The sequence below is a fragment of the Camarhynchus parvulus genome, chromosome 6, assembly GCF_901933205.1.
Source record: "Camarhynchus parvulus chromosome 6, STF_HiC, whole genome shotgun sequence".
NCBI lineage: Eukaryota > Metazoa > Chordata > Aves > Passeriformes > Thraupidae > Camarhynchus > Camarhynchus parvulus.
In genome coordinates, this window is record NC_044576.1 from 1,889,142 (window position 1) to 1,911,298 (window position 22,157).

Consider the following 22,157-nt stretch of genomic DNA (forward strand, 5'->3'; position numbering starts at 1 on the left):
CCTCCTGCCTTGTTGCCAGGGTGGGGCACAGGACTGGAGGGCAGAAAGAGGATGCCCGTAGTGAGTCTCTAGCCCAACTCCTGAGCTGGTAAGAAGATGGCTAAAGGCAGAAGTGTGGAGGGATCTGCATGGCACATTGCAAACATAAGGTGTTCTTTTGCAGTATTTTCTCAAAGCTGTCTCAATCCTGCACTGTTAAGATCATCCAAGAGCTATTCTTGCTGCTAGGAAGCATGGATCCCATAACCTCACTGCCTGGGCGTGCTCTGTGGTGGCAGAGGGAAGGAGTGACACTGTTCAGTGTGTCTGGGGTGGGTGAGAGCTAGTGGAAGGAGCTTGAGAGTTCAGTAGTGTCACTTCATCTCATGGTAAACCTATTGAAAAGCTAGTTTAAAGATCTCTGCTGTAGTCATAGTTCTACCACAGACCACTGAGATCATCCCTACACAGGCACCTCTATTGCTGCCTTAAAAGAAGTAGCTGACACTGTTATTGAGGTTCTTTAGGCTGATGGAAAGGCCGCAGGTCCTCAATATACCAAGAAGGAAAATAAATAAAATAAAACCAGACCTGTGAAGGAGGAGGGGAGAGGTGTTGTGAACATACTTCTTCCTCTAGGCCTGGCCCAGGAATGAGTGTTCTTGTGGAGAAAGTGTGCTTCTGATCTGTGCATTGTCAGAGAAGGAGGAAACAGAAATGTAGTTCCTGCTTTTCAACATTCTGATCAGCTTCCCACTCCCACCTGGATGACTTGATCACTAGTTCTGTTGCTGTACTGACAGGAGTCTGTCTGTCCCTGGAGCTGAAGGCAAACTGTGGAAGCTAGGTGTAAAATTAAGAGAAGACTTGGTTGTTTACACTAACAGCTTTGACTGACTTTTAGCATTAAGCAGTGGTTTATTTTCAATTTTGTTCATTGGTTTAAACAGCTTTTTCCTGTTGGCCGAATCATCTATGCAGAGCAGCATATTCAGTGGGTAATGGCTGAGAAGCCTCTTTGGTGTGTATGGGCCTGTGGTAATTGCTAGCCATATGGTAATGCTCTGCTCTTAAGTCACTTTTTTTTGCTGAGTAGTTATAAACAGATCATAGATCCCAGTTAATTTAGTGCTTCAAGGTTTCTGTACTGGAATATGCATGATTCTGTTTCTCTCTCTGGAATGTCTTCATTACTGCTGCCTGCTCTGTTGATACTGCTTTTCAAGTGGGCCAGTCAGAGGTAGCAGATGAGGATAACATGAATATTCTAGAAGTGATTTCCTTAAAGGGTTCTCAGTGCTTGTACAGGAAGGCAGGAGCTGCAGACACCAGATGCTGGACATCTGTTAGCAGGAACTGTGAGAGCTCAGTGCTGTGTTACACCAAGGGTTTGGCATGGTGTGGGAAGCACAGGATATGGCAGGAAGGAGCTGCTGCCAAGGGAGTTGCTGCTGCTGGAAGGGGCATTGCAAGCATCCAGTCAGTATTGCCTTTCATTTTGCATGGATGCCTGAAACGTGTTGTTTGCATTTCCAAGTATTCAGGGCTGTGCACGGGCTGGTCCTGTCCAGATTAATTGTTGCACTCTACCCATGTCAAGAATGTTGTTTTCCACACAGGGTTGCAGTTTTCCTCTGCACCAGCCATAACTTTCCTTTTGGAACCAGCAGTTCAGTCTGGATTAATAAGAGAGTCAATGAGTTACTTCTCCTTCATCTCCTATACCTTTTTAAACTAGCTGTGGGATTCTTTTTTCTCAAAGGGCACTTCCAGACCTGTCCATCAGATTCTCTGCAAAAGCAGTTGTTGTCCACAATGGAGCAGGCCGAGCCCCCAGGATGGCAAGGCTCTCTGGTGGCACGTGGCTGGTGTTTGAGCAACAGCCCATTGTTGGGTTGGGAATGCACATCCCACCTTCCCAAGGGAGAAGGACTCAGATGAGGTCTCCCCCAGCTTCTGACTGCAGGCAAACCAAACAGAAGGAGGGTGGGAGGAGGAATGATGATGGGGATGTTGTAGAGGGAAGTCCTCACTAAGTTACTCAGGGCCATTCTTCACATCTTTGCTGTCTCAGCAGCAGAAACCCTCAGGATTTTGTCAGGATCTCAGTGAACAAGCAGCTGTTGTACTGCATTCCTTGCCAAGGCAATAACTTATTCCAGAAGTTCTCTTCAACTTTAAATCCTATAGGCTTGAGGAAACAAGCTGCTGCTATAATTTTAGGCCTTAGAAAAAAGTGTGGTTTAATACTGATGGAAAAATCAGATGAAGTGGTGTTTTTGTTCAAGACTGCCACATTATTTTTTGGGCACGTTTTATTCACCTTAAATGCTCCCTTCCCCTTTCCATCCTAGGAAATTTTGCCTACCATAATACAAGAAAAAATGTTTTATTCACTGGAGAGCCTGTGCCAAACATGTTTTCAAATGCTTTGTCTTGACACAGCAAAGTGGCAGTGACACAGATGCTGATGCCAAGTAGCTTGCCTGGCTGAACTGTGTCAGTTGTGTTAATACAATCTTCTGCAGAAACTGTGTCACTTCAGAAAAGCCTCCTGCCTTCTTTGTTGACCTCAAAGTACCTAATTAGTGTAATCAGGAATGGCCTGTCTTGCTGGGGTTGCACCAGGCAGTCCAAAACAGTAAGGAATGTGTGACTGTGTTCACAGGGGTTCTTGGATGAGGGAAGAGACGAGAATGTTGACTCCATGTTCAGAAGGCTTGATTTATTATTTTATGACATATATATTACATTACAACTACACTAAAAAGAATAGAAGGAAAAGGTTCATCTCAGAAGGGTAGCTAAGCTAAGAATAGAATAGAAAAGAATGATAACAACAGGAGATGTCTCGGACTCTGTCCAAGATAGCTCAGCCTTGATTGGCCATTAATTATAAACATCCAAGATGGGCCAATCAAAAATCCACCTGATGCATTCCACAGCAGCAGATAACCATTGTTTACATTTTGTTCCTGGAGCATCTCAGCTTCTCAGGAAGAAGAAATCCTAAAGAAGGATTTTAATGAAAAGATGTCTGCGACAGGAATGATCTCTGTAAGCCCCAAATTCTGGCCAGGCCTTTCAGCAGGTGAGTTCTTGCATCACTGTGGGGAAGGAAATCCCTTCCTCACCCCAGTGTTCTGCAGCAGGAATGATGGATGCTCTCTAATTGCCAGTCTGTAGCAAATTCCTTATTCTTAAAATGCTGGCGAAGAAAGCAAAGTGATGTAAGCTTTGAACAGCACTGTAAGAGACAGGACTGCCTGCCAAAGGCTTATTCTAGCAAACAGCACCCATGTTAATTTTTCTGAAGTCTTTGCTCTGTTTTGGTTTTTTTTTTTTTTTGCTTTGGGGTGGTTTTTTTTGGCATCAGTGGTAGATTCTAGCCAGTGCCAATATTCTCCTGCCATATTGCCACTTACCTCTCACCACTGTGTGACTGCAAGAGAGCTTCCTCATTGCCATTTGATGAGCAGACAGAAATTAAGACCTTGCATGTTTTAACTGCTCTTTTTTTAGACTCATATAATACATCAGCGCTTCTAACTCAGAACATTGTTAAAAATCTTTGTATGTGTATTATTTCTTGTCTTGGAACTGGAGATATGCTATTGTAGGAGAAACTCACCTACCCCCAGCATTTTTTAATTAAGTTTCATGGTTGCTGAGCAAATCCTGAAAATGGGACCCCTGAAGGCTTGGAAAAGAAAAAGGAAATACAAAGAACTGCAGATGTATTATTTCAATTCTCCTGATGTTTATTCCAGTTCTGTGGTATTTTGGAGCCTGACTCATGATATTTGAGTGCTTGGGGCTGACAATACAAATTTCATTCACACAGTCTCTACATAACACTGTGTTCATGTAAGCAGAGCCCACCATGAAAAATGGGGGAGATGTGGGAGGATGGGAACATCATAACCCTTCTCCTTTGGTACTGCAGGGCTGTTGGTAACTCCGAGTCAACCATATCAATGAGAATTTGTTTGCCTGCTGTTTTTCCCAAAGTGCAAGCCAGGCACATATCAAATTGATGAAGTACAAAGAAAATGCATTTCAGTCTAAGACTGTTCTTTGTCATTATGCAAAGTAGATATTCTTATTCTGAAAGTAGTTTCCTCTTTGCATTTTACAGCCAGGTACTTTTTCCTCTTTAGTGAACTTGAGTTGAAGTAAACTCTGTACCTTTGAGAGGGCTTAGAAATGAGGAGAAGAGTTGGTGAGAGCATATGTCCACAGTGAGGGTGAGGCATCAGTAGTTAAGTGCTGGCATATTAGAAAAGGATATTAGGATCTTTAATTTAATAAACCATCATTGTTTGTACAGTTAGAAAAATCTTAAAACAGTGATGCTCAGATAAAGCCAGACATTTCCATAATTAACTGAATTGTCTAATTGTCTAACTAAACTGTCTCACTGCAAGCCAGTAATTCAGGTAAGGGCATGGTCTGTAGTACTATGACAAGAAGAGGGGAGATGTTCTAATCCTGAGAGTTTGAAGTTTTGTTTAAGTTGCTGTATTAGAGGGTGTCTCTAAGTCTTTCATACAACATACTTGTTGTAAACACAACATGTTGTAATTATTGTACCCCATTGTTGAAACCAAACTGCAAGTTAATGGTGCTTTTCACAGGCCATAGCAGTAAAGCAGGATTTTTTGGAAATATTTTGATAATTGGTTCTGCATATATTCAGAAACTTGTGTGATATTTAGAAGATAGATTACTGAGCCATTAGCAGTCTAGCAATATGATCAGATATCCATATTAATAAACATCTGTCCCAGTGGCATAGCAGATGTGCTAGGTGCATATATAACATAAAATGTACATTTTTTAGGAGTACTTTGTTCTTTTTTTACTACAAAATGTTTTAATTATATTATAGATCATGCCATTAGTTTCAGTTGGCAACACTGAAAGTGTGTTAAAAAAAAAAAAGAACAAATGGGATGAGGACAGTTTTCTGAGAAATTCTGAAATACTACTCTGCTAGTGGAATGAACTAATTTTGGAAGGTGAGTTTTACTGTCTTCCACTACCAACTTCAAGCCTATCATTACAGGCTTGGGGCAGCATTTTGGTTCTGGTGGTCCTGGTTTGGTTCTTCTCTAGGTTCAGTAGGCCCCTTAAATTCCAGTCGCTACTGAGTTTATAATGAATGGCATGCAGAGGCCTCAGCTTCATGACTCCCCCTGGGAAATGTCCCAGTCTGGCAAAAGTTGCCATTGTTTGCTGGAGATGAAACTTGAAAACTTGATAAATGCAGCTATCATAGTCGTATAAAATACAGTAGTTTAACGACCAGAAGCTTCCCTAACTCCAAAAAATTCTTCCATTCCCATGTTATACATCCTAAACTTCATCCGATTTAAAAAGCATTTATCATAGTTACAAAATCTTTTATAATTATGATTTTTTTCTTTGCAAAACACAAGATGGACACTCTGAAAGACAGTTTTGCCATAATGTAATATCCCTTTAGCCAAATACATATTTTTAAGCGAAAATGTTAATGGTTTACTGGTAGCCCAGGTGTGTTTTTTAATCAGACTTTAGTATTGTATTTTTCCGGGGTTTTTGGAAGACTGATTCCTTTGTTGTGACATTCTGGGTAGTTAAATTGTAATTATACCACTGGGAGGTCTTGTTCTTCAAGTAGCATAGAGAAGCTGTTAGTGAGCAGCTTGTGGGCACCAGTGTTGGCAGATAGGGTTGTTAATAGCCTGTGTTCACAGGGAGCTGGCAATGGCAGCCAGGAGCATGTTCCAGGGCTTCCAGCCTTGGGGGAGAGTCCCTGGGATCGTTCCACAGCTGTGACCAGCCCTGCAGGGCAGGGTGCTGCAAACAGCAAGGGCTGCCCTGCACAGGGCCGGGTGCTGCAAACAGCAAGGGCTGCCCTGCACAGGGGAGGGCAGGGTTTGCAGAGGCTCCCTGGCACCACTTCAGGTGCCTGAGACAGATGTGGCCATAGCCTGGCCTCCATTCCAGCTTGTGACGCTGCTGCTATTCAGCACTTCTGCCAGTTCTTCTGCCATTTTCTGCCCCATCTAGGAATACAAGTTTCTTTTTTCCCTAAAATGACTGCTTCTGAGGACCTGTGGGTAAAGGAGCCTCTCAGACCTCTGCTGCACTTGGGAAGATACTTTTGTTGTCAGTTCTTGCAGAGGTGACCCCAGTGACTTCATTCTGGCAGTTCAATCACCTTGATTGGAAGGTAGAATGATCTGGGCTTTCATGATTAGATATTAAATGCCTGGAGACATGACCAGTGTGGAGTCGAGCCTCAAAAATACCTCCCTCCCCCCCAAGTAATCCAAACAGCACAACTTTTTGAGTAGTTTTGTGGTTTTTGAGATCTGGATGAGACTTTTTTTTAATAACTGGTTGAAGAGATAGCCAAGGGGAATGAAAAAATTTGAGATAAGAAGGGTTCAGAGTTAAAACTGTATTGTTGATCCAGCTCTTAGCTTAGTTGTGTTAAAAGCCGTCTCAGCAGCTGTGTTCACAGTACTGTGCCTGTGTCAGGTTTCCCAGAGTTTCCAGTTTGCTTGGCTGGTACTGAAATCTAGATACAGGGTCTGCTTGCAGGGTGGGCTCCATACAGAGAGTTGCTCCACAAGGTGTGCTATTCTCTTGCTGCAAAACACATGTGGTGGTTCATGATGTGGCATCTGAGAGCAAACTGAAAATAATTAATCTACTTTCATTTGCAGTTTCTCCTGTCAGATGATCAGTGGGATTGTGGTCAGTTGGATTAGAGGAAAAAACAGATCAAAAGTGTAAACTGTGAAAAGACAGCTTGGTCATAGAGCACATAAAAATGCACGGTTACAGCTTTTTGGGTGTGTCCAGCAGCTGACCCCGCATGACTGAACCAGAGCTCTCCGGCTGTGACTCTTGTTCATGGCAGTCTTTCTGTCTTGCTGGAGTTTATGAAAAAGAGCTCTCTGAATTCTGAGTTTGGGTTTTTCAATGTTTATTTTTGGATAATCAGTTTACTGTCTTCTTTGTTAGTTGTTGAAAAATCTAAAAATCCTTTAGAAGTCAGTTCTTCAATGTCTATGTTTTCTTTTGCTACCATCCATTTTTTTCCATGGGTAAGTAAAGTGCACCATTGTGTATTCATCTGGGTTTGTGATGATATAATTAGAATTCTTTACAACTCCTTGTCCAGAGGGTAGTTGGCACCTTAAACCTCTAGCCTGGACTTCCTGAATTCAGATGTTTATGCATCTGCCAGAGTACCTAATGGTCTTCAAGTAGCTTGTGTTTTTAAATTGTGTGGATATATTTTGTGTTAGCTCATTTTCTACATCCAGAGATGTTCTCACCTGCTTGAGGCTGGGGAAAGGTGCTCTCTGCTCATTCGTACGTGCCATTAAACAGGTGAGGTCAGGTCCTACCACGTGCTCCATCCCTGCTTTGTTCTCAGGGAGAATCTGATGTTTCAGAGAACGGGTTGCGCCATTCATTTGATTGCGCGTGTTGTCCCCTGTGGCCTTTGCATCCATGAGGCAAGGGATGGCCTTGGGACAGTGGCTGTAAGTGCAGGGACAGAGCTGCTGGCTGAGGACAGCCCCAGTGCCTCTCGGCAGCCCGACATCGTCACTTTGGTTCCTGAGCAGCAGTACAGGGGTTAGGCACAGACTGTGGGGGCCCACGGGCCAGCTGAGGGACACAGGGATGTCCTGGGAGGTCTCACATCCACCTGAGGATGCTGCTGGCACTGGGGAGGCCCGAGACTGGTTTAGAGAGGTGATTTCCCTCAAGAGCATGGCCCCAGGCCAGGCTCCTGTAACACACTTTTGCTGCTCAGCTCATGAGTGTCTGTGCCCTGATGGGAAATTCCAAAAGGTAATTGTTGGGGAATATGAAACAGGAAAGCCTTATAAATATGATTGTCTGGCAAAAGATTTTGAGACTATAGAAACTATAAGCGAGATTGAAATGAAAGCAAGCTTTGAGATAGCTACTGAACAAGTGGAAAACAATGGCATGGCCAGCTGAAGGTAATCCCCTTTTGATGAAACAACACCCTCTGCCTGCAGACAGCTCCAAGGGTCAGAGCAGACCCTACAGCTTGGCAGAAAGGGGCCAAAGAGGAGTTTTTAGGGTTTAAAATGTAGCAGAGTATGGTAATGTAATGATTCTTATAGGCTGTATGTAAATGCTATAGGATTTGTATCTTGTACTAGATTGGCTAGTGAGAATTAGAATATTCAGGACAGAAGATTTATTGTGTTGTAACGGGAACCTCGCTCTCTTACACCTTTTTTACTCCCTTACTCTCTTACCCTCTTACTCTCTTACCCTCTTACTCTCTTACCCTCTCATCCTCCCTCCCCCTCTCTTCTCTCAGGCTGCTCTGAGCTGTGGCTGGCAGCTCCCAGCAGGGCCCTGCCCCAGGCCCTTTGCAATGAACCACAAGTTCCATGACCTGGCTGCAGAGATCTCTCGTCTCTGTCCGTCCCGACCGTCCTACCCCCCAGCTCTCCTACAGGAATGTCTTCTGTTAATGTAATTTTTTAAAATGACATAATTGAGGAATAAATACATTAAAAATGATAGTACAGCAGTCATAAAGCCATAAACTCTACCTTTTGGGATTCACTGAGTGCGCTGGCTAGCTATATACAGACACAATGGGACGGGACTGCTTTGGAATGCGTCTAGAGCTGTTTATTCTTCAACATCAGCCTCATACATGATTTTTTACATGCAGGATGTGAGCAGCTCACACTCTAGCCAGCAAGCCAAAGAAATTTGCTGTTACAATCTACCAAATACCTGTCTTAGCCAATTACACAGAGCAAAAGCATATTGACAGAGACTTTAACCAATCAACACAAACACATGTAGCTTGAGTTAAAACAATGCTTGCTTGTTCATTTATAAGACTACAATACATAAAACTCTATTCATAAAATCTAACCTTGCTATGGATACTTTCTGCAACTTGGAAAGCTATTCTGAAACGCTAGACACAAGTCTGTTGTTCTATTCCTCACGTCTTCCTGCAGCTAACAAGATGCATCGGCAATATTAATAATTCTGTCATAACTGAGGCCTGTCTGTTTTCCCACAAACCTGAAACCCTCTAACTTTATGGATTCCTACATTTCCCCCTCTCTCTTGACTTAAAAAGAAACTTTCAAAACTTTGTCGCTTACTACTTGCGTTTCATAGCTATACTATAATATTTTTGCTTACTATCTGCTTAAGGCTTGTTTTTGCTGCTTCTAAGTATTGCTCTATTACAACACAGCAAATTAATGCTGTGAAGGCTCAGTTAGTGTAAAAGATAGAAATCACGTCTGACAATAGTTATAAGTCATTGTTCAAAAAACTCTTGTCGATTCCAGGGTCGCAAATTGTTGAGCTTACTGCTGTAGTTCAAGCTTTTCAGCTCTTTCCACAACCTTTCAATTTAATCACTGATTCTGCTTATGTTGCTAATGTAGTTAAGAGAATAGAGAAGTCAATTTTGAAAGATGTTAGTAATGATACTTTATACCATTAGCTTTCATGTCTTTATACAACTTTGCAATATAGAACTAACCTATATTTTGTTTCTCACATCAAAGCTCATTCTTCGCTTCCTGGATTTTTAGTGGAAGGAAACGCGAGAGCGGATAAACTGACAATGGTTATTTCAAACACTTTGCCAAACATTTTTAAACAAGCAAAATTGAGTCATACCTTTTTTCACCAAAACACACAAGCACTTGTGCGAATGTTTCAAATTTCCAAAAATCAAGCTAAAGCAATCATCAGTGCTTGCCCTGACTGTCAGCTTGTGCAGCCTCCTGTTTCTACAACTGAGTTTAAGTTGCTGAGCAGGCCTTGCTGCAGGGCCTGCTCTGAAAGGATAAGGAAGTAGTCTGAGTGTAGATGTGGCTGGATTTTTTAAAGAAAATACATTAATAGTGATATTCAGGACAATCTATTTGCTTCTTGTTATTGGAGAACTGAAAAGATACACTGTTAAAAGCAAGGAGAATGTTTCATTTTGTAAAGGTTACAGCATAGCCACAGGATTTTAGAAGGCAGTATTGATCTCTTTTAGAGGCATTGCTCTGTTTTTGCCCTGTACCACTCACACCCCTACTTCGTCTCACTAATACCCCTCCCGTGGCATTTTTTCTCCTTCCAGGCCCTTAAGACTTGCTTTTTCTAGGGCAGGTTATAACTCCTGTTGAAAATTCAGCACGTGGCCCACAGGAGTGAGAAGCAGGTGGGGCTCTCTGCAGATTCCTTACAGCTGGCTGGGCTGTAGTTTGCTTGTGTGCTTTGGGAGGATGCAGATGTGTGCAGCTGCAGTTGGTCTACTGGAGACATCGTGCACACAGCCAAACACCTCTGTGCCTGCTGTGCCAGCCTTGCAGGAGACAGCTGGGAGTGCCCCTGCAGCCAGGCTGGCAGTGCCCGGGGTACCGTGGGCAGTCCTGGCCTGCTGGACAAGGACGAGCCTTGACGTGTCCTTTGCACTGTCCCCTCCTGGCCCAGCTCAGAGTGCAGGGGGCCCTGCACTCTAAGCCTAATGTGTGCTCACAAGTTTAATGTTACTTGTTTAGAACCCAGTTGCTGCTGCTGAGAGTGCAGAAATCCCTGAAACACAAGTCTGCGAGGCCCTTGGGTGGTTTCCTGTATTAGAGAGGTCAAAATCTCCAGGTAATTTATGTTCATGACAGAAAAAAAATGGGTGAATGCAGATTGATGAGGCGAATAGCAGAGTTCTCCTGCAGTCACTGAAACAGTAACTGTGGGTATGTAACATAGTGATTACAATGACAGGCATCCAAACGAAAGTGCGTGACTGGTAAGGTCTGCTGCCCTTAGCGACTGGAAATAAAAGTGTGCTTTGAAAAGCTGGATCGGGAAGCAGAAAGAGATGGAGAAGCATCTGAGGGATAATGAGAGTAAAAGGAGGTGAGAGGCATACACAGTTAATGCCTGGTTGAGGTGGCAGAACACTTGAGATCTTGTGGTGTTCCCTCACTTTGCACTAATGGTGTTTGTGTATGGCTGTGAGAAGCAGATCATAGGAAATCTGGTGATACATTTCTGGTGGCACAGGAAATAGTGGCTGGGAAATTGCAAACTGGGGAAAGCAGTTTACAGTTTCTACAGCTGTAAATAATGTTCTCTGGAACTAAACTTGAGCTTCATGGGTGCCATCTACTTACAGAAGGCATAATCAGATGTATCCAGGTGCATTATCTTGTATAAACCACTGCTTTTATTATAATTTAATCTCTTTTTAACAAACTAGTGTCAAATGTAGAAGTATTTCTATGTTTATATGTGCTTACAGAGCTGAAAATCCAAGACATGCCATACTTTGACTTGTGCACACAGATGGACACCCTTGGATGTTTGGAATTCTCTTGCAGTCTTTGGTAAGATGCATCATCAAAGTCCAGCTTACACCCAGCTGAGACCAGCTGTGGAACAGCAGCATCCTCTCTTTCCACTTTTTTCATCACTACAGGCTTTTGACATTCTTTTTTTTTTTTTTTGGGTTCAGTGTAAAATCCACTGATTAAATAGTTTAGCAACAACAGTGAGCTTTGTGAAGTGCTTTTTATCTTTAGACCACAATGACAATTTGATAATGTTCTTTTTTATATATAGATTAAAGTATTTCATTATATGGTGTTCTGTTCTTTAATATATGTGCCTCCTGTGGCTGGTCTCAACTGGACAGAAATGACACACTTTCATTAACACATTTCATCATGGTTGCAAGAGAGCTGAAAATGTCTTAGAGAAGACATGGACTTTGGATCTAGAAGTGAAGGGAAAGGTCTGTGTGTGTGCACAAGTGTAAGTGTGGGAAGATGTCACAATTCTTTGATTTTCATCTCTATAACTAGTATATGTAAACATCCAGACACCGCTGTGTGTGGTTGCTGCACACGTGAATATTCAGTGCATCAGTCAGACCTGTACCAGCATACCCCTTTGATGCTTTGCTTCCCACGTTCTGTTGTTGCTGTGATGAGTTTTGTCAGAATTGTGATTTAACAACTTGCAGTCAAAATTTCAGCTGCTTTTCTGCCTCCCAGGCTGTAGTTACAGCTTCTCTCCTGGCATACCTTCCTCTGTCCCGCCTGACTGCTGCTTTGTGTTCTCTTCCATATTATTTTAAGAGGCAGTTCCAAATTGTGAAGCATCCCTGATAGGTAACATTACTATCAGCAACTACTCAGGTAGTATCAGCATTTTTCCCTCTGAATTATATCAGGGTTTCTCAGTTCCCCAAGTGATATGATCAGGATGGTACAGCAATGCTCTGCTATATGGGACTACATTCTGAAGCAGGAATTCCTTTCTGGTTTTAGCTTTTTAAAACTGTGGACCAGAAATAATTCTAGTGACAGTTGTTTTGCAGTGCTCACCTTTGACCGTGCAGCCAAGTTTGCAGTGCCTGGATTGCTCTAACAAACTTTATTCAGCTGGCAAAATATGGGAGTGTAGAAATACTCCTGTTTGTCCTTGTCATGTTTAAATAACTGGATTGTGACTTCGTTTATCCAAGCAGAGAGGAAAAAACTCAGGCATCGTTAGGAAAAGGTTCCTTCTGTGTTTATGTATCCTCAAATCCATTGTCCAAGCAGTGCTACAGACAAAGGCATTGTGTTTGTCATGGTGCAGTCCTGCTGCCTGTTACAGGTGAGAGATGGCCAGCTCTGGGAAAAGCATGGGGAGGTCAGGAGCAGAACTAGTGAGGATGGACCTGAGGGCTGTACAGACGGACAGCCAGGGACCATGTCCTTGGAAGCAGCTGGGGGGGATGGGGAGGCTGGGCTCTGCTGCTCGGTGGCTCACAAATCCCTGCCACATGGGTGTGGCACTGGAGATGAGCTACACATGTACCACAGGGTCTTCCAGGTGCTTTGTGAAATCACAACAGCACTCAGGCTTTCCTCAGAGACCACAAGTGGTCTTGGTTTTAGTGAGATTCAGGGAATTTTGGACATGGCCATCAGAACTGAAATTGATAATCACTGATGGTCTTTGAAAAATCTGCTTCTGTATTGTACGAAGCGCTGAGAAAATTTTTGTAGCTGTATTTTGGTCTTGGATTGCACAATACAGCAAGTAAGAGAAACAAAAACAAATTACTGGGTCCCTCGTAGAGCAAAGCCTTCTAAATAATAGCTTGGCTTTATTTTGTAGAGCTGGGGAGAGAAGGATGACCCAGATAAGAAAACTACCAATGTGAGATCAACAATGAGTATCTAGATAGGAGAGCAGAAAAAGAAAGAATCATAGGACTGATAGAAAGTTGTATTGATTAAAAAAATTGCTGTAAATAACAGTAATTTTCAATTCCCATTTCACTGCCACACAGGTATAAAGCCTTTAACTAATCCCATGGATTTTTGCACTGGTCTTCATTTTCACTATTTCTTTAGCCAGAGTTGTATTATCATTCTGCCTTGGACAAGGGGAGAGTCTGGATGTACAGCTCCCAGAACAGGGTGGCTCATTGGACAGGACAGGTGCCTGTAGGCCAGGACCTGGAGGTGGCCAGGGTGTCACTGCTGCCAGACCTTGTTCTGTGTCAGTGCCACAAGAACAGCACAGCACCGCTCCCAGTGCACAGCACCAGCGACTGCCGCTGGCCAGGAGGAGCCTTAGTGCCTGCTCCTGGGATAAGCTGAAGCGTAGAAGCAAACCCAAACCTCATCCATTCTGTTGGCACTCAGTCTTCTCTTTCCTAAACAAAGTTTACATCTTTGCAGGAATTCTCCTACAGAGACCTCGTTACAGTAAAAAAGATGAGAAGTGTTTATTTCTCCTCTGTATTGTCATTTGTCTGTATTTCCCATTACCTCTTCTTCTGCAGCATGCTCGTGCTGATTCCTGATGGATTTGTGATCTACTGAAACTCAGTGCTTCTTACTGTCCTGTTGTGTAGGGACTGACTCTCCATGTGTATCTCTGTGTTTGATTTTCCTACCTGAGGGTATCTTTTTTTTTTTTTGGATCTACCTTTTCTTCCAGGTCTCCTCAGGTAATTCGTAATTCCAAATCTGGCCTCCTAGCCTATTTCCTTCTTCTTTGGCATCAGTATCAAATGTAAGTTCATTAAGCATTCTCTTTATTCCCTTCACTCAAGCCATGAATAAAGAACTGAGCAGCTCGAACACCAAGGCAGATTCCAGAGAAACCAGGTTGCTTCTCTTCTGCCTCCACTGTGGCAGTGGCCCTTTGATAACCAGTCCTTCTTGCAGTGTGCTCTTCCAAGTTTGGCATCTCCTTAGCAATGACTTCATCTATTTTCCATGTATTGTTTAGGCAGATCATAAAAATGCAACAGGAGAAGGTTTCAGACCCTGCCTGAAGATACAGAGTATTTACAGCTTCTAATCTTTCCAGAAGCCATAAATGTTTGTTTTCCATTAGTCGGACAATATTTATGCTTGAAAAATCATCTGGGCTGTTTCTCATATCTGTTACATTCTGCCTGCTTTTTTTTTGTTTTATTTCAAATTGGTAGGATTTATTTGCCCTCAGCAGACCCCATTTGGAACTGACAGACAACTGGGGCAGCTGCTCTGCTGCCCTTGCTGCCAAGAGGTTTGGAAGGGCACCAGGTCAGGGGCTGGCTTCTGCACAGTCAAAAAGGCACCAACCCAGAAGAGCCTTTACAAACTATTTTACTTTACAAAATACTCAGGTTGGGTTTGTGTGTATCACCCTGCTCTTGCTGTACAAAGCCAGTTCTTTCAGACCTCCTGTCCCTTACTCCTCTTGGAGGGAGATGCAGACCCCATGTATTACCAGTGCAGGAAGGCAGCAAGGAAGAGGAACTCCTGTATTAAACCCATTTTCACTTCCAGAATAGACAGACACATATATATGCTGTTCACATTGCCCGGAACTCCACTGTCCCATCCTTGGGTCCGTAGAAACCAGATATTTTTGTAAGTATTTAATTCCTTTACTCACAAAACATATTTCTATCAAAAAAATGCTATTTATTACAATGAGTTTATGTTTGTTTACTTCATGCCTTTGAATGTTTTTTTCACTGTGCCCTTTTCTCATCTGACCACGCTTTCATTTTTATTACAATAATTTTGTTAAGGAGTAGACTTGCTTCAGCCGTTGCACCTGTAAATGCCGAGTGGGGGTGTGGCCTTCATTCAGTTACTTAGTTTTACCAGCATTAAGAGTTCTTACCTTGTAATTTCCAAATCTGTACAACCAGACAGCAACAAAAAATGCATTATATGAAAAGCTTTCTTGCTCTTGTGTCTACAGCTGTAACAAACTGGCAGAGGCCAGCTCTGGGATCCACCTGTACAATCTTCAATTACCTTTTACCCATGTGGATTTCCTGAGGAGCTCTGCTGCCTCCTGTTTGATAGAGATGTGCAACCACGTGTAATAAAAGGGATTTTTGATTATAGCCGCAATTCTAAAAAGTGTAATTTTTCTTCCTTGAACACCAAGCCCTTCACAGATTTCATCTAAAACTCTGCACATTCAGCTAGGAGGGGCAGGCAAAGTGATCTGCAGGAGAAAATGATTGACTCAGTAAGTTTAGAGCATTTGTAATGAGTGAGGTGTGAATCCTGCTTCCTTGTCCCTGCTCTCAGGACTGCACACAATCACTGGGTTAAAGAAACAAAAAACAAACTTCAGAACAACTCACAGAATAGAGATCAGAATGTGAGACTGGAATCCAGATTTCCTACCATGCCAGTACTAAAGCGCTTTGCAGAGCAGCAGTGGGAGGCAGAAGAAAGAAGAAACACAGAGTGTGTTTGGGGAGGAACTGCAGGAGGTACAAATGGTACTTTGGAATGTGGGGACAACTGAATTAACTAACCACAATAGTGTCTATAAAAGGTAATTATTATTTGTAGGAGTATCTTTCTGTGAGTAAATAAATGGCTGTACCTTATACAATTGCACAGCAGTGTAAGTAATGCACTTTCCTCAGGACAAACATGTACCTGAAGTAACGCTTCCATCACCTGGATAGGAGCTCTGACCTTCCTCACCTCGGGAAATGTCCCAGTCCACTCTCCCCTCCAAGGAGCCCTTGCCAGCACTTGGCCTCCTTCAGCCCTAACAGATGGACCAGACTGGGGCTGCTCAGGTGGACGCTGGCCTGGCTTTGGCCAGGATTGCCAGACCTGATCCTGCTTTGAGCAGGTTTGCTCAGGTTTGAACAGCAAGAGAGAGGCGATGCTGGGTGAGGACTGGTTTGCAGTTGCCTCCTGTGCAGTGCCCTGGCAGACTCGCAGTTAGGGTGCAGCTGTCAGGACCTGCTGAGCTCCAAGCTGGGCCTGATGGCACAATGGCCACATCCTGGAGCTCAGGGCCAGAGAGTGGCCGTGAGCACAGGGGCTGTGGCTGGAGCTGAAGCTTTCAGCTCACACCCTGGAGTGCTGTGAAATGTGTCCTTGTGTTGGGGTGTGAGCTGGGAGTTCCTCAGCCACTGCTCAGTGCAGCTCCCTCCGCCTGCTTCTGCTGCAGGGCAAGTGTGGAGCATTTGCTGAGGGGGGCACAGCATGGAGGGGGAAGCCACCAGCTTTGCTTGCAGACAGAAGAATTTCTCTTCCTGGAGAAGGAGATGGCAAAAATGTTTTGGAGTTGAAGTAGAAGTTTTCCTTACTGTAAGAATTAAGAGTATCATTGCTTTTCAGAGTGAAATACCTGTGTGAAGGAAAACAGAAAATAATGCCCCATACTGATGTCTGCTGATTGCTGTGGTTAAGTTTAGGCAGACGGGGATGGAGTTGCTCTCGGTTCATCCTGGCTTGGAGCAAGAACAATGAGATTTGAGAGGCTTCATGCTTTCTTTCACAATTACCCAAAACCCTGGGTGTTGTACTAATTAACACAGTCCAACTTCTTTCCTCCTGTGATTGTACCTTTCAAGAAACATTGAGGTGAAGTGTTGGGTTTTTTCCTCCTATGCCTTTGTGGAGGTACTCCAAATGGCTTTCTTTGTATGAAAGAAATAAGGAAATTATTTCCTTCTTTGTATGAAGGAAATAATCCATTTTCTTTCGTGTCAGACTTAGCTGGATGTCTCTCTATATATTATTTATGGTGTACTCCTGGTTTTGTTGTTGGATAGAGAAGCTGATTTGAGCTCTAGTAACAATCCATCACTACCTTGGGGAGGTATAATTGCTTGTAAGTATAGTACTTCGTGTCTTGTCTTTGCTTTTCATTGTCTTTAATGTGTTATCAGCTTGCTCAACCTGTAAGGCTTTATGCTTGGAAATAGTGAGGTGTGAGGAAAATCGATGCATTAGGTCCTCCATGCAATGAATCCAGGGTCTGCTGTTGCAGGTTTTGAACTCAGTGAATTCACTGGGGACAAACATCAATGTGTGTGAGGTGAAGTCTGGCCTTAAACATTAGAGACTGGAAGCAGGGAAGAAACAGTAAGATTAAAGCTGACTTGAAAAAAAAAAAAATAAATATTCCACAGTTTCCATAGCCGAGAAATTAGAATTTCTTTTGGGGAAGAGGTGGAAGACTCCACAGTGGAGAAATTTTGTGATGTTGTTGACCAGCAGATGGTAGTTGCTGGAAAGGTTTTTTATATTTGTTTCTTGAACAGCTGTAGGTGCATGAGCTATTGCATGTAGGTGTGCACTATCCACCGTGATTTGGGATGCTTCAGCATGTAGTGGAGGAGGATCAGGGAGTAGATCTGTAGGAGGAAAGGGATGCAGAGTTACAATGATACAGAGAAAGACCTAAATATCTGTAAAAGCATTCCAGAGAGTGAGATGGATAGCTCAGGGAAACATTGCCTTTCAAGCAAAGTGTTTTTTCATACTTCAGACTTACCAGAAAAAAAATCCAAGTGCATATAAAACTGGTAGGAAGCTGTGCAGTGGCTGGGGAAAACAACCTAGATGATTTAATAGACTTTATGTGTCTCTAACATCTGGATTCAGGGAGTTAATCTGAGTTAGTGGCATTCTGAATCTATTGAGTTTGTGCTAAATCAGGAGAAGTGGGAATTCACAAAGTGCACAGCTGCACTGGTGTCATTTGAAGGCAACATGCGTTGAACCTGGTAGTTATTCACCAAAACCCCTGCAACTCCTTGTTGAATTTCAAACAATAAAATCCCAGGACTGCAGAGCCCGCAGCAGAGCATGGAGCAGTCCCACCCTCAGAACAGGCACGGCTGCTCTGGCCCCTTGGCAGGGGTGCCACAGCCCGAGGCTGCCCCTCCGGAAGGGCAGCTCTGAAGCTCAGCCCTGCAGCCCCTCAAGGGCTCTCCGTGTGTCCCACAGCCTCTCTCACTCAGCATTCCTCCTTTGCCCCACTCCAACGTTCCAGGTTGTTGTGGATGTAAACCCTTCTGTCTCTCCTTATGTTTATGACATGTAATCATCCTTTTTGCACAGCTTCCCCGTGTGTCCAAGCTTCCTTCATGGAAACCCTCACAGAGCTGCAGCCCTACCAAAACAGGGAAAGCTGCAGGAAGGCTTTGTGTAGGCTTTTATTGGAGTGTGTACCTCGGTGTGCTGTCTGCTCTTCTCCCAGCAGCTCTGCCTCAGGGACTCCTGTTCAGACTGATGGCTGAAACAGCCCCTCTGGCTTTGTACAGGAATGCTATAGGGACTCTCTTTCTAATCAGAAGATTACTTAGGTCAAAATTTAGTGTTTGCACTTGAACTAGCATCCTCTTTTGTTTTGTTTTTTTTTTTTTCTTCTCTGTTTCTTCCATTTGGCCAGTGATTCAGCAGATCTGGTGTACTTTCCCAAATAATCTTTTCAGAATACTCAGAATTTCCCAGCATCATAAACTGGGACTAATGGCTTATTATGCTATACTGTAAGGCAGCTAAGCCTGTGCTTTATATCAAAGGCTCTGGATTTTTCATGAAGGTTAAAAAAGGAGCACAGACAGTCCTTGGTGGTGTAGCAAAGGAGCTTTCTTTTTGTCTTCTTAATGTGCTGGGGATTCAGCACATTTTGACACAAGGCTGAGGCATTCCTGGGTATTTAACATTTATATCAAGACTGAGCCGTGGCTGAAAGCTCAGAGGGATCACACCCCACATTTCTTAGGGGCTGTAGAGGAGAACTTGAATAATGTCGGGCAGAAATCTCCAGAACTGTCATTGCTGAGTGCTCCTCTAGTGGCTCTGAAGGTGGCCATGTCTGTGGTGAAAAGTAACACTTCATTTTCATTTCTCTGAAGTAATTTTTTGGGGTGGAATTATTTCATTCTCATTAGATGTCTGAGGGTACAAGGAAATTCCTGGTTTAATTGGAGAACTTTACCCTCAAAGCTAGCTTCAAATGTCAGCAAAGCTGCTGCAGGTTCAAGAACTACCTAAGCAGCAATGGCTTGAACTGTTCATGCCATCTCTTCTTTGCTAGCTGTTTTAATCCAAGATTGTGTTCACCTTTGGTATTGTTGGGCTGGTCCTGGGTTGGACCTTGCCAGGAGGGTGCTGGGCTGCTGGTAGTTTGTGGAGCAGCTAAAGGATGTGCTGTGGATGCCTGACACACCTCTGGCCTTTGTTGCAGTGCAAATAACAATGAACCAGTGGCCTGGAATGGAGGGAAGGGTCAGTAGGCACACAAAAGAATTGGGCCTAAGGATTCAACAACAAAGGATTCAAAGGGAAAAGACCAGGAAAGGCAAATGGAAGATATGGGTGAGGGCTCAAGTTCTCAATCCTAGATTCAGGGGATTGCATTTGCAAATTCATTCCCCACATATTTTGCCATAACAAGAAGGTGCCTTTCTGTGGAACAGTGATGTGTAAAATACTGGATTCTAGGTGTTCCAATTGTAGGGTTCCAAAGTTGAGAATAAGGAACTGTAAAGTATGCTTTCCCCCAAGAACTTACAGTTCTTTGCTGAGCAATATGATTAATCAAGAAGAGATTAAACATTATCTGTCATCTTGTGTTGTCCCCACTGTCATTTCCTGACTGCAGTGTTGGTACAGGTCCATACTATAATATTTTTAGGTTAAATGAGTTTTTTTAGTGGAATGCTCTTTACACATAAATTCATACTGACTTGGAGGAGAAAGGTCTTCTCATTTGAACAAAGAGTTACATCAATTTTTTTCATGTTGTCTACTTCCTTTGTCCAGTGCAGAACTTGTAAATTGATTTAGGGTGTTTGGAAATTAAATACATAGTGAAACTAGAAGTATTCCTGGCAAAGATGTTGGAAGGCAAAGCTGAGTTCAGCAGAATTGCTCCCTTTATACATGCATGAAGTACAATTAGGTGTTGATTTTAGTTCAGGTGAAGTGTTTCAGCATTAAAGAGGCTGAGGCTCAAGCAAATGTGAAGAGAAGGGTGGTCATACTTCCTGCCTCAAGTAGCCACATTTTACTTTTTAGCTCTTAGAAACATTCTCCTGTCATTAAAGCAGCTTGGGAGGGGCCATACAGAAAGTGTCTGACTTTCTGGCAGACTGTTCACAAGAATTTGGCTGTTTTCCTAGACTGAAATTCTGAGGAAATTTTCTAGTTGTTTGGGAAGTATTTTTCTGATACGGCATATCTGTGTTCTGAGTGGCAGGTGTAAGCTGATGTGCAGCCCTGTTCATACATCTCTGTTTGGATGTGGGTGCACCAATTACATTTTTAAAACCCCAACTAAACCAACCCTGCTATTTTTCTGACCAGATATCCATAATGGCTCTCAGAATACACCGAGCTGAACTTCCTTGGAACATATTACTAGAAAATGGAATGGAAAGGAACCTCATATAACTCTGGGAGTAGCAAACTGCCCAAGAAATTTCTTAAAATCAGGATTTGGCATGGGTCGTACTTCCAATATGAAGAAACTGTAACTTCTTTCTGGTGCTTCTGCATCCTGTTGATGCCAAACAGTACAAATTTGTGGGACATGAAAACACTTGGGGGAGGATTTAATTACTGTCACTTGTGTATGGATTATTGCTCTCTTTAATTGAGTTGTTCTGCAGCTAGTTTGCAGGGCTGTGATTATTCTGTGATTTATTTTGTGTGTGCTTCTCTGAAGGGGAAGAGGCCCACTGAAGCACACGGCCGATGTCATCAACGCCGCCAAGGTGATCTCGGAGTCGGGCTCGCGCATGGACGTGCTGGCGCGGCTCATCGCTGACCAGGTGAGGTGGCACTGCAGGAGCCTGCCCTGCTCAGCCTCACAGCCCAGCACCTCCCAGGGGCTGCTGCAGGAGTCTGAGCCTCCCTGTGCATCCTCCTCTCCGCGTGTGTCAGTGGTCTGTTCATGTACACCTGAAAGGGATGTGCACGTACATCACACGTGTCTGGGTACACACATCCATCTGCACATGCATTTGCACATGGGCCTGAATATTTGTGAGCTCCCTTAAGCTCTGAATGCAACATTTTAGGCATAAAATATATATGAACATGTATATAGACACACATTTAAAAAATATATATATTCATGGCTGCTTTAATTAATTAATTAATTAACTAAGTAAGTAATTATTACCATATTAAGGCATATGTATATAAATACTTGTATAAAAAGCTGTTGTCCTGCTTTAACCCCAACTGGCAACTGAGTGCAATGCAGCTGCTCGGTCACCTACTCCTGGATCTGGAAAAAAAGGAAACCTCATGGGTTGTTATAAAAGTTTACTAATTTAAAATATAATAGTAGTAGTGGTAGTACTAATATTGATGCTGAAAGAGAGGGGGACAGAGGACTGAGACCAGAGAGAAAGAATGTGCTGGCTGATGCTCAGCCTGTCCCTGAACAGCATTCAGCCCCTTCCAGGTGAGTCCCCCGTGCTGGCCATGACACTCCATGGAATTGGTATGGAAGAGCCTTTGGCCAGTTCATGTCACCTGTCCTGGCCGTGCTCCCCCTCAGCTGCCTGCACACTGCTCACTGGCAGGGGGTGGGACACTGAAAGGTCCTTGTGTGTCACCTTCCTTCCCACTCCTACTCCAGCAGAGCAGGGGGCCAGCCCCTGTGGAGAGCATGAGCTCTGTGCCAGGCAAAGGCAGCCAGCTGTGCAGGCAGCAGTGCAGAGCTGCAGGCTCATCCTCTCCTGACTGAGCTGGGGAAATTACCCAGCAGCAATGCAGCTGCTCCGGGTGAGCTGTGGGAGCACAGCATGGAGGCACTGGCACAGAGCTCGGCTGCTCTGGGCAGGTGCTTGCTCTGAGCACCAGCTTAGGAAG

At 43.5% G+C, this 22,157-nt stretch overlaps 1 protein-coding gene across 4 annotated transcripts in view; it reads left to right on the forward strand.

The window, feature by feature from the left end:
* The window catches only part of CTNNA3 (catenin alpha 3), a 415,145-nt gene that overhangs the window by 371,667 nt on the left and 21,321 nt on the right, over positions 1-22,157 (forward strand). For all 4 annotated transcript variants that reach the window (XM_030950971.1, XM_030950972.1, XM_030950975.1 and 1 more), the window contains one exon: positions 21,001-21,106. In XM_030950971.1, the coding sequence (XP_030806831.1) occupies positions 21,001-21,106 (106 nt within the window). The remainder of the gene's footprint in view (positions 1-21,000; positions 21,107-22,157) is intronic.